Genomic DNA, 11839 nt, shown 5'->3' with positions numbered 1-11839 from the left:
GGCCATGAGTGGTTGCAATGTAAGATTCAGGGTGCAGGGGAGACAAGAGGTGGCTGTGACACCAGGCTGGGACACACAGATGCCTAGACCCTGTTGTCCAGGACAATGACGGTGTGAAAGGTAGGCCCAGCCAGGCCCAAGCAGGTTCACGAGGCTTCAAAGTAAGGCCCTCCTCCAAGAATCACCACCCTCTGGCATCTTGTCCCGGCCCAGTTCCCCAGCAACTCCAGGGGCAAGCTTGAGGGGCTTGGGTGCACAAGCCCAGCTTTTCACGTCACATACTGGGAAACTGAAGCCCCCCAGGGTGACTGGACTGAAACCACGATGTCATACAAATGTGTGTGACACAAAACACCTCTTTACTCCCAGTCTGGGTCTTTTGCCCGTTAACTGGCACCCTGCTTCAGAGGAGCGTAGCTTCCTTATTTGTAAACTTTAAGGAGGGAACCTTCAGAATCTCCACGAGATTTTGGAAGACTCTGAGGCAGAGGGGTGTAACGGTGCTGGCTGACTTACAAGGCAGAGCTCGTTTGCAAAATCTGGAGCCATACGTCCCCACAGCCCTAGTCTCCTCTGGAAGCGCCCTCGTGCTCCCGCCTCCTTCCACCTCCCCTTCCGGACCCTCCCCTCTCGCCGCCCGCCTCTCCCAGTCCCGCCCCCGAGAGCCACCCCTTTTCTGGCTTCTCCCCAAGAGCCCGCCCGCTCTTCCGGTCCTTCCCCCTCCCGGGCGCGCTGCTCTGCGGTTCTCCCCGCCGAGAGCCCGTCTCCTCCGGGCCCTGAGGCTCCGCCCTTTTAGCTGTGCTTTCCCCACGTCCTTATTGGCTGATAATCAGAGCCGCCTCTCAAGCTGCAAAGAGACGAACTCAGATTGCCTGTCCCCGGAAGTGGCGCTAAAGACCCGCCCCTAGGGAAGTGACGGCAAACGTGCCCTTGACAGGCGGGGAGGGCCCGCGCTGCACAGAGGTAGGAGGCCCGTGGGGGTGTCTCGAGGTGGTGTAGCTTTTGAGGCACGCGGCGGACTCGTTCCTGCGCAGGCCGGCGGCCGAGCGGGCGGACGCTGGGGTCGGGAGAGACCTGCTCTCCGGGGAGCCGGGTCCCCTGTGGCGTCCGCTTCCCCAGTTCCCTCCGCACACGCGTCCCTTCTTTTTTAGTTCCCCCCAAAATTCCTATTCCTGTGTCTCTTGGTTCCTTTTTGAATTGTCGTGGTTCCTCATTCCTAATTTTCCTCTTCCCTTTGACTCTCATTCTTCACTCACCTGTACTCCAGGAATCTTATGTGCAGTTGACCCTCGAACAAAACGGGAGTTAGGGCCTTAAAGTCCCCCCGCCCCCGCCGTCCAAAATCCATGTATAACTTTTGTCCCCCGCAGAAACTTAACTAATAGCCTACTGTTGATTTTATGGTAGTTAATGATGGAATAGACTAGTATCTACATATATTTTATGGGTTCATGACAGCTGTGCAGTTCATTTGTGTTTTCAAGTTGTCGCAAATCTCCAAAAAATATTTCCAATATATTTACTGAAAAACCCGTGTATGAGTGGACCCACGCAACTCAAATCCATGTCGTTCAAGGAGCAGCTGTACTTTTTTCCTGGCCTTTTGCTTCATGCCGTGCATCTTCAGCCCCCCAGGAATCCCAAATACCTTTCTATTTCTGTTGTGTTGACTTCCCGTTGTCTGCCCCAGCTCTTCCTACTTCTTCGCCTTACGGATGGCGCAGCGACTTCTCCTGAGGAGGATCCTGGCCTCCGTCATCTCCAGGAAGTCCCCTCAGGGTCGAAGGGCACCCCTCACCCCCAGGGTCCTGCAGACGCCACAGTGCAGTCCTGATGACTTGACGGTAACACCCAGCCAAGCCCGGTTGATATACACCACCAGAGCATGTACAACGACCTTTAACATCCAGGATGGACCTGACTTTCAAGACCGAGTTGTCAACAGTGAGACACCAGTGGTTGTGGATTTCCATGCACAGTGAGTCCTGGGGATCAGTAGAAGCCTGGGGTGTTGCCTTTTCGGGTATTTATCGCATACCTGCTATGTCTCAATACCATGTTTGATGCTTCTCATACACAGACTCATTGTAATGACTGGTAAGACCCAGGTCCTGCTCTCAAAAGTTCAATGTCGTCTGATAGGAGATAGGCTAGTAAATAGTCCAGAACTCCCAGTAATTGGTGCTGAAAAATACTTCTGTTCTGTATCTCACTGCCTGAATGGCTCAGAGGCATCTTCAGCTTGGACCAAAGCAGGAAAAACAGTGATTATCGCATCATCCGGTTTTTGGTGTGTACAAGTTCCTGGCCCTGCAGATAAGACGATTTTATTTTAATATCTTGCCACCAAAATAGGGAAGGGCTGGCAAAAAATTATCAATGCCACTGCAGTGGTGCTCAAGCACGCAGGGGATGGGCAGGAGTTTCTTTTCAGTGCTGTCTGAGTTTGTTTTAGGGATATATAAATGCTTGTAGCCTTCTGATTGTTAGCCTGACCTTCTTCATTTCCATACTGGAGCCTGGCTAAATGCCTGGCTACAAAAAAACTAGACAAACCGTTCAGAATGAGGCATCCTAGAAGGAGCCTGTATACCCTGAGTTAGAAGTTGGGAGGCCTTCTAGGCAAATCTCTGACAGATTATTCTGCTTTCTTTCCTGTTGTTTCCCTGACTCACCATGTCGCCTTGGGCAGGCCATTTGATGTCCTTGTGCCTCCCTTTCTTCACTTGTAATAGGAGATAAGGCCTTGCAGACTGGGTTTTTAGGTGTTGTGAGTTCATGAATGGAAAGGACTATAAAGGCTGAGAATAAAATAGGAGTCATCAGCCAGGAGTTCATGGAAAGCAGAGCTGTTCTGCCTTCCTGTTTTGGTGAGCACCCTGGGCAGGACTTCCAAAGTAGATATTAAATGGGGTGATGCTCCATTTTCTTCTCCAGCTAGAAGCAAGGTGTGAATTTGTTAATTCACTGATAGCCTGTCCTCACAGAGCTAGCCACCCAGAGGGAAACAGCTGTGATTCATGCAGTGCTAGCAGCTGACACAGGGCCTGGGAGGCCACGGAGTAACCTGGGCGGAAAGAAGACACTTGGAAAACAACTTGGGTTGCAGTCCCAGCTGGGCTTCTTATTAGCTCTGAGCTTGCACAGGCTTCTTGTAAGGGCCTTGTATTTTTAGGAAGATGTTTTCTTTCCCTTTGCAGGGTTGAGAGTTCTGTGCAGCAAAAGCTGGGAAGGTCCTGGCACAGTGACTGGCACCTTGTAGGCACTCCCTGGCCATTGGTTTCACCTCCCTTAAGTTCTGATCTGTGAGGTGTTCAGAGTAACTCTGCAGCTTACGAAGTATGTTTGTACACATCCTTAGTTGATTTCTCATCACATCTTTGAGAGACATGGTCTCTCTTTTTTCAAAAGAGGAAACTGAGGCCCCAGAACACTTAGCTGGTTGGCAAGGAGGCTCTCTTTGAACCCAAACCTTTTAACTTCAAATCCCATATTCTTCTATATGACAGTGTATTTCCTTTAGATAAATAAGTGAAATAACCTTTCTTCCAAGAGTCTTCTGATTTTAGAAGTCCAGGACTTGTGCAAATCCCCCAGTTGCAAAGTCTCCTGGCATTACCATTTGGCATGTCCACATTACAGGTTAATATTCAAACACCATAAACAGGTAATAAGGGCAAAAGGTCCCTCAGAAAGTTGTGGGTCAAGGGAAGGTTCTGGGGAGACAGTAGATCAACTGGTGTGTGCTCTTTTGACTGGATGCCTCCTCTCTCCCCTTCTAAGGTGGTGTGGCCCCTGCAAGATCCTGGGGCCAAGATTAGAGAAGGTGGTGGCCAAGCAGCATGGAAAGGTGGTGATGGCCAAGGTGGATATTGACGACCACACAGACCTCGCCTTACAGTATGAGGTATGACTTGCAGGGGGCTGCCACACGGCAGGTGATTGGGGTTGGTTGGGGGGAGTCTTGGGGCCGTAGGATAGCTGGTATGGAAGACGTCTTGGGGACCACTTGGTAACCAGTAAGGAGGGTGTCTTGTTTTTGTTCTAGAGCTCTCAGGATCTCATAGCACTCAGCAGATGTGGCTCCGTTGATCCTCTGAATCACTTGTTTCTTTACCGCCTCTATAGAGAGTGGAATATATGACCCGAAACACCAGGTCATTCTCTACTCTGGGGCCATTGATCGATTCCTTTATTGTTGTGTTCATCCATCCACATGCTCACTCAGCAGGTATCTGTGAGCCCTGCAATGTGCCAGGCCTCTGTGATTCTGTCACAGAGAGGATGAGCTCCTTGTCTCCAAGCAGCCCTTAGTCTTGTGAAAGGGAATGGCAGGTAGGCAGATCATTTCAGCATGAGTGAGAAGTGCCAAGAGAAGGGATGCACAGGGACTGACTGTTCTGGCAGAGAGTGGCAAGTAGAGGGTGCCTCACATGAGAGGGACCCTTTGAGTGGGGCCAGGGCAGAGGCACAGAGAAGAAAGAGAAGCTGAGAGCCCAGCACACATGGAGACATGAAATAATCCAATGTGTCTGGTTTGTGCATTCATTCAGCAGGCTCACTCAGGCTCTTAAATGCCAGGTGCTGTCACTTGATGTGGACGGGATGGCAGTGAACAAAGCTGAAAAAATCCCCACCTTCATGGGGCCTATGTTCTAGGACTTTAGATTTGGGGTCAGCAAACTTTTTCTCTAAAGGACCAGGTGGTACATATTTGAGGCTTGGCATTGGCATTGCTCTCTATTGCAAATACTGAAAGCTGCCACTGTAGCAGGAAAGCAGCCATAGACAGGATATAAAGAAACAGGTGTGGTTGTGTGCCAGTAAAAGGTCATTTACAAAACAGGCAGCAGGTTGCGTTTGGCCTGTGGGCCATAAGTCACCAATCCCTGTTTTAGGCCATGAAATGCAAAGACCGCAAGGTCAGGGTGAGACTGTTTGCCTGGAGCAGAGCGAGCTACGGGAAGGCGGGTAGGAGATGCGAGGGGTGTGGGGCCTCCTCCAGGCCTTGGAGACCACTGCAGTTGGAGAAAGGGGAGGACTCCATAGTGGCTGAGTGGCCCGAGGGAGGAACTGAGCAAGGAGTGGGAGGACAGGCTGCTGGGAGAGCTGGGTGCGCCAGCGTGGAGGAGGTCTGGGAGCCACACCGAGGATAGCGTTGTTACAGAGCCACGGTCACACCTGCTGGCCTGGGGACAGATCTGGCGCACTGACAGTTGATCTGGCCCTCAGAGTGTTTCTTTAAAATACCAAACCAGGTGCTGCTGTCCAAAACTCAGATTTCATATAAAAATTCAGATTTCTGGTTCTCTTGAAATACTGGTAATCTGGCCAGAGTGAACCTTTACCCTCCCTGCTTCTGGGTAACAAGTAACTGAAAGAGGGCCTCTTTCTTTCTCAGAGTTTGGAAATCCAGGCTGCCCTCTCACTGGACCAGTTCAGGTGGAGATGCCCATCCTCCAGCTGGTTCTCAGTGGCAGGAAATGGGAGGGGGCAAGGGTGGGAGATTAGGCTGCCCTGACTAGAGGCAATGGAAGTAGAGGACCAGCAGGCAAAGCCCTCACCGGCTGCAGGAGGGCGTAGGGGGTGTCACCAGAGCAAGACTCCCCGTGGCGCCGGGCGACTGCAGGCTGCTGTGAGGCCCTGGGGGTGATGGGATGAGCCGCCGTTTATTTTCAGAATCTCTCCCACTGATCACTCAGTCCAGGGAGCGCTTTTCTGACCATTTAGACGACCCTAGCTTTCTCCTGCTTGTCCATCCCTCCCCAGAGGTCCACAGCAGCTGTGGGGTGAGGGTGTGGCCTCCTAGTGTGTGCTGCTGAGAGCTGGAGGTCCCCAGGGCTTCCCTGGGCTGATGCGGAGGCTTCAGGTGTCTTAGTCTTCCTCCTTCCACAGCCTGACACCACGTCACCAGCCTCAGCCATTGGAACTTTCCAAAAGGTGCACCCTGAGCACCAGCCATGTCTCAGGAACTGTGGTAACTGGTATGAATGCAAAGAAAAACAACCCTGCCAACAGTGCCACATAGGTGGTGAGAATTCCCAGTACCACTCCCACTGCATTCCACGGAGCCTGGTATATAGTCAGGCACAGAAGTCCTGTGGTTAAGCCTGGAGAGAGAGAGAGAGAGAGAGAGAGACCCTGTGGTTAGGCCTGGAGTGTGTGTGTGGAGCCCTCTCTAGGATCTTCTCCCTCTGTCCACTGTCCAGGTCACGTGCAGGCTACACAGAAACACCTCAAGGCTGCTGGGCCCACGTCTCCAGGTCCCAGCCTCCTTGTTTGCCACGCTCTGGCCAGGTGTCATTGCAGGCTTAGGAGGTTCAAGTAGGGATTCTCCTGACCCCTCCCCACCCCTTTCCTTCCTCCCTCCGCACCTGTTCTTTTGGAAAAGGACATAAGGAAGTGGGTTCAGCCAAGAGATCCTCGTATCTCCTGGGACAGCTCCCTCCTTTTCTAAATGTTGGATCAACTTACTGGAGAAATTGTTCTAAACTGCATTCAGGGAATAAGGTGCCTCTCCCCCAAGCTCTCCTGACCCCCCCAATACCAAGCACACTCAGTGAGTCTCTTTCCTCACAAATTGCTCTCCCACTTGCACCCCACTTTTTATGCTCCAGTCAACTGCGCACTCTAAAATTTCACTGTCTCCCAAAGGAGGGGGAAGGGGAAGGCTCAGAGCCTTGGGGTCTCACTGTCCCCCTCTACCCCGAGCATCTGGGCGGCTGCCCTGGCTTGGTGGAGTGAATGGCTCCCTGCTCTCCTGACTCCTCAGATTCCCACTAAGGGACTGGGCATCCCCGATTATTCGGACCTGCCAACTGCTAGGGGGAAAGAGTGGATCCAAAGGTGGATCCTTTATGCTTTGCCCTGTGACTTCTACTTCTGACCCCACACTTCGGAGTTGTTACCCTTTTATTTTCCCATCTTATAGAGGATGCGATACTCCTTACAGAGCATTAGAAAAACAGCCAAGTAAAAATAAGGGGGGGGCCTGTCACCTGTTATCTTACCATCCAAACACAATCACTAAATCACTGTTAGCATTTGAGGTAATTTGTTTTGAGTATTTTATTTGAATTTTTTTCCTTTAATTTCTATATAACCTCTTTGAATAATAATATTTCATAGCTGAAATACACAGTACTTCAATCATTACCACATTCCCCCTATTTTGGAAGTATTCTGGTATTCTAAATTGGTGCTTTGTAAACATGAATGTGATCTGGGTTATTGTTAAAAAACAGATTATGATTCAGTAGGTCCAGGAAGAGTCCAGGATTCTGCATTTCTAACAAGCTGCCGGGTGATACCATTGCTGGGCATCTGAGACCAAACATCAAGAAGAAAACTTCTAACACCCTGGGACATGCTGCTCTCGTAACCCCCTCCCCTGCCATCTCATCACAGGCTCCCTGTCAGCCCGAGGGTTCACTCTTAGTGGTGTACATCTCAGGGGTTTTGACAGATTTATAATGATGTTATCCACGTTTGCAGTATCGTACAGAATAGTTTCACCATCCTAGAAATTCCATTTTCTGCCTTTTAGACCCTCCCCCAGGCCTCGGATGACCATGGTCTTTTTGCTTCTCTGTAGTTTTGCCTTTTCCAAAGTGTCATAGAGTTTGACTTGATTTTTTTTTAACAATAGTTTTTCCAAGAACCCTCCTATATCCAAAAGCTTTTACAAAGCATTTGTTGTTTCTCATTTGAAGTATGAAATCCTTTTTAATGTTCCTCTTCACCCTGCTGGGACTCAGTATTTATCTCCAGTTCTTTGTTCTCTTGGGCTGAGGTGCAGTGTAGTTTGGTGTCATGACAGCAAAGTCAGATGTTTCAAATCCCAATCTGCCACTTAGTCACTCAGCCTTCATGCCTCAGTCTTATCTAAAATGACCCCATCTTGAGGCAACCATTTATGAAATAGCACTCACAAGTGGTTAGCATGTCCCTGACACTTAAAAAGGCCCCAGTATGTAGCAGCCAGGGTGACAGTGGTCTCTTCCTTTGCATTCTGCAGTTAGCCAAGGAGGAGGTCCCCAGTCCCTGTGACACCCAGCACTGGGCCTGTCCTTTGGTAGGTCCTTAGCAGTTCACAAATGGAGGAAACTGGGAGAAGGGAGAAGACTTGGCAGGATCATTGAGTTCAGTGGCTGTGCAGACCGGTAAGTGGGAAGAGACCATGCACATGCCTACCTCCTGCCCTGTGCTCAGGGTCTTTAGCCAAGCATTGGAGACTCCAGGTGACTGCACAGAGCAGGAGTTGCTGCACCACATCTTTTCATCTTTTCTTGGGCTCCTTGGTTCCCTCAGTGCTGCCAGGATTGAGAGGGAAGCTGAATTCTTGCTCCACCACTGCCCCTCTTACACTTACATCACATTTCAGAAGCGTGTGCCAAGGGACCTACACACTTCCATTTAAGGCAGTGTTAATAAGCACCAGCTCCTCCTGATTTGTGAGCCAAACTCAGGATCAGCAAAGCCACGTCCTCCTCCTTGGAGGGGAGGGACATCCCGTCACAGCCCAGGTGTCCCCACAGTGTCCAGTAAAATCCATCTTCTGGCAAGACCATGGCTGTGTGCATGTGTATCAGTTTAGACTTAAACTTCAAGAACATCTTTGTTCGGTAATGACTAGACCTTGGTCATTACAGTCGGGTGTGTCTGTTGTATGTCCGCCTGCAGCATGGTCTGTGTGCACACACGTGGGTGTTTACACAGACACCAGAGGGACAGGACTCATCTGGAGTTCTTGAGGAAAACGTCCAAATCCACTCCAAGCCACTAGGGTGGACATAGAGTCCTACTTATAAGAAGTAAAAATAATTAGACCACTCTCATACATGCAGCTTTGATATCAGTGACAGGATCAGACAGGATGGGACAAGTCTTGTGCCTTGTGCCTTGGTTGAGTTGCAGATTTGAGCTACCCCAGCTGCCTTCACAGACCACCAGAGGGCGCAAAAGAACAAAGCACTGGTCCGGCCCTAGTGCACCTCAAATGACTGGGGCGCTTTCTGGGTCCTGCCTCTGCCTGGAGACGGGGTGAGCCATGTGCTGGACCCTTGCACTCGTGCCATCACCCTGCCAGAGTCAGGAGGACAGGAGCCAGTTGTGGGACTAATGAGCAGTGACAAGCATGGTCAGCCCACTGCCAGATGGGTCTGCCTACACATTCTCTGGGAGGTGTGTCAGCCTGCCAGCCTCAGGGCAGTCTTTGAAGGGACTGTGTCATCTTACCTGCTTTGTTTATCCCTGAAGCCCATTAGGAAAGGGGGCAAGGCCTGCCATATTGTGAGTTGAGTTGGTGGCACCCACCCAAGATGTGAGATTGGGTGGGTCTGGCCTGGGGTTCTTTTATAACTGACATGCGCACAGTTTGAACATTCTAAGCCTTTAGTCTCACTTCCCAAGATGATTCTTAGGTAGGACAGCTCTCAGGATATGTGAAGACCGAGTATGTTTGTGTAAATCCCTATTGTTACTTAATAGTTAACTTGTGTGTAAGAAAAGTCTGTCTTGCTCAGTTGTACATTTTTTTCAAATGCCCACAAATGCCAGGCAGTAGAAAATGCGCCATGGCAGAGTGGGCAGTGGGCCTCATTTATATACCATGTAATCTACAGGCCCCCTGAAGGAGCTGGAGAAAATGCCTCAGAGGCCGAGAATGTTGCCTCTAACTCCCCTTATAAATAAACGTCAGATCATGTATGGCTGAACCCTCCTCCTACGTTGTCCAGCGTGAGTCAGTGAATTTCTGGACCCTGTTAACCATTCACAGCAGTGAGCTCAAGTGGCTCACATGGCGCCCTGTGTTAAGACTTCCCTGACATGGCCTCTGTAGCTACCATTTGTTGGAGGCCCACTGTATGCCAGGCACTGCGCCAGCTTCTACCCTGTTGACAGCCTTGGCCGGTGCAGGGTGCTGAACTGAGACCTTGCCTGCAGCCCCTGTGCCCTCTCCTGGAAGTAGTGCAAGGACCTCCACCCTGCCGCAGAGAACCCCTGAAAGAAGGTGATGAAGTGCCTTGCCCAGAGAGGCCCACGGTGGGTCAGCCACTGAGAGCCTGAGCTCCTGACCACTCAGCCTTATATACACATCGCTAATCCCTGTCCTGAACTCTCAAGGTAGATCCATCATCCCATTTTACAGAAGAGAGTGCTGAGGCTCCGAAAGTAGTGTGCTCTGTGAGTGGCAAAGCCAGGATTTACACGTCTGGTCTCCCCTGTGCCAGGCTGCCCCTGGGGGAAATTCCCCGAGCCCCTCAGCCACTCCCCACCCACAGCCCTGGCTGGCCTGCAGCTGCATGGGTTATTTTAATCTCCTGTCATTCCAGCCAAACCGCTGGGCCAGTGAGTCAGCCATGCGGTTGGGGGAGGAAGGGTACTGCCGGGAGCCCACAGTGGAAAAGTCCCTCCAGTGGGCGGACCTCCGGGCCCTGCAGTATCTCTGCACCAAGGGGAGGGGCCCTACCCATGGCTTTGGGCAGTCGCTGCCCTGCCTAAGCCACCAGCCTTCCCCACAAAGACTTGGGAATGTGGTTGAGAAGAATTCCTTTGGCCTCCCTTGTGTCCCCCACCTAGGTGTCGGCCGTACCCACTGTGCTGGCCATCAAGAACGGGGACGTGGTGGACAAGTTTGTGGGCATCAAGGATGAGGACCAGCTGGAGGCCTTCCTAAAGAAGCTGATTGGCTGACAACAGGGAAGACTCCTGGCTGCCTTTGCCCACCTGGGCCCCTGCGGTCCTGGGTGGGATGCTGACAGAACTCAGAGCCCTTCTGTGCTGGCCCTTCCCCCCTCCTCCCTTCTGTCTGGCCCCTGTGGCCCATGCTTTGGAGACCAGGCCTCCAAACATGGGGACCTCAAGTGCTTGCAGCCCAGCTGACTGCCAGGGTGGCCATCAGGAATGGAGCTGCTGCTGATCTGGGGACAGCCGCCTTCCCAGCCACTCTGTTTCTTCTGTCTGCTCCCTCCGGGGCTTACGGCAGTGCCCCCAGAAGGCCTGGAGAGAGCTCCAGAGCCAGCCTGCGGCGTTACTGCTCCAGCAGTCACAGCTCGGTCCTCAGCTCCATGGTCCCTTCCAACCTGAACCCTGGTGCCTGGCTCGTCTGCCTCCTATATTTTCTTTCCTGTGACTGTTTTTTGTAAAAAGAAAAAGAAGGAAAAAAGAAACCCCAACAAGTGGGAGTAATATTTAGTTCTCTCATTTTTTGTAGGTCTGTAATAAAGAACTTTATGTGATCCATTCTCCCTCCCACTGTGAAGAACAGACTCGGGCCCCCCACTGCGTTCCCGTGTAGCCGAACCCCCTCCAAAGAGCCGCCTCTGTTCCTCCCTCCCAGGCATGAGGGCCGGGAACACGCCTTGGGCTGGGGGAGCCCTGCACACCCTTGACCGAGGGAGGCTTAAAACACCACCTTCCCTCACCATTAGCTGGCCGTTCGGTTCTCTGAGTAGGTGGCTTCACTGTGAACAAACGACCGAGAAAGCTGGGCTTTGTACTGTTGACAGCTTCTCTTCTGTCTGGGCTCAGGAGCCCTTGTGACTCCTGCCCAGACTGGGCCACTGTCCCTGTGTCCTCTGATTCCCTGCCACCCTTCTTACCCATGATCAGTCCCTCCTGTCACACTGTTTCAATGGTGGCTGCTGTCCTGGGGACACCTTCACCTGCAAGTCAGGCAAGAGGGTGCTTATTGTCCCCATTATGTAGATAAGGACATTGAGGCTCATGGGGCACAGAGCCAGTTTGTACCCTGATGTGGTTGCCTCTGAGGCCTGAGCTCTTAACCGTGGTCCCTTTGAACCGCCCAGGGCTTCTCTCTCTGCTGACTGGCGTGTGG

At 51.7% G+C, this 11839-nt stretch overlaps 1 protein-coding gene across 1 annotated transcript; it reads left to right on the top strand.

Annotated features, from left to right (window-relative positions):
• Positions 1-809: 809 nt before the first annotated feature.
• Positions 810-11240, top strand: TXN2 (thioredoxin 2). Its single transcript, XM_017661318.3, has 4 exons — positions 810-963; positions 1691-1978; positions 3784-3907; positions 10582-11240. Exons 2-4 carry the CDS (start codon positions 1716-1718, stop codon positions 10693-10695), a joined length of 501 nt encoding a protein of 166 aa, XP_017516807.1. The 5' UTR covers positions 810-963; positions 1691-1715; the 3' UTR covers positions 10696-11240.
• Positions 11241-11839: the final 599 nt, after the last annotated feature.

Source organism: Manis javanica, chromosome 10 (genome assembly GCF_040802235.1).
Source record: "Manis javanica isolate MJ-LG chromosome 10, MJ_LKY, whole genome shotgun sequence".
NCBI lineage: Eukaryota > Metazoa > Chordata > Mammalia > Pholidota > Manidae > Manis > Manis javanica.
The sequence above is the reverse complement of the archived record's forward strand: the minus strand, read 5'-3'. Positions and strand labels throughout refer to the sequence as shown.

What these genes read in the sequence shown, in the direction of transcription:
- TXN2 (XM_017661318.3), top strand. Translation starts at nt 1,716, where the DNA reads ATGGCGCAGCGACTTCTCCTGAGGAGGATCCTGGCCTCCGTCATCTCC. An exon ending in GTTGTGGATTTCCATGCACA is followed by an intron (nt 1,979 to 3,783) that starts GTGAGTCCTGGG and finishes TCCCCTTCTAAG; the next exon opens with GTGGTGTGGCCCCTGCAAGA. An exon ending in ACCTCGCCTTACAGTATGAG is followed by an intron (nt 3,908 to 10,581) that starts GTATGACTTGCA and finishes TCCCCCACCTAG; the next exon opens with GTGTCGGCCGTACCCACTGT.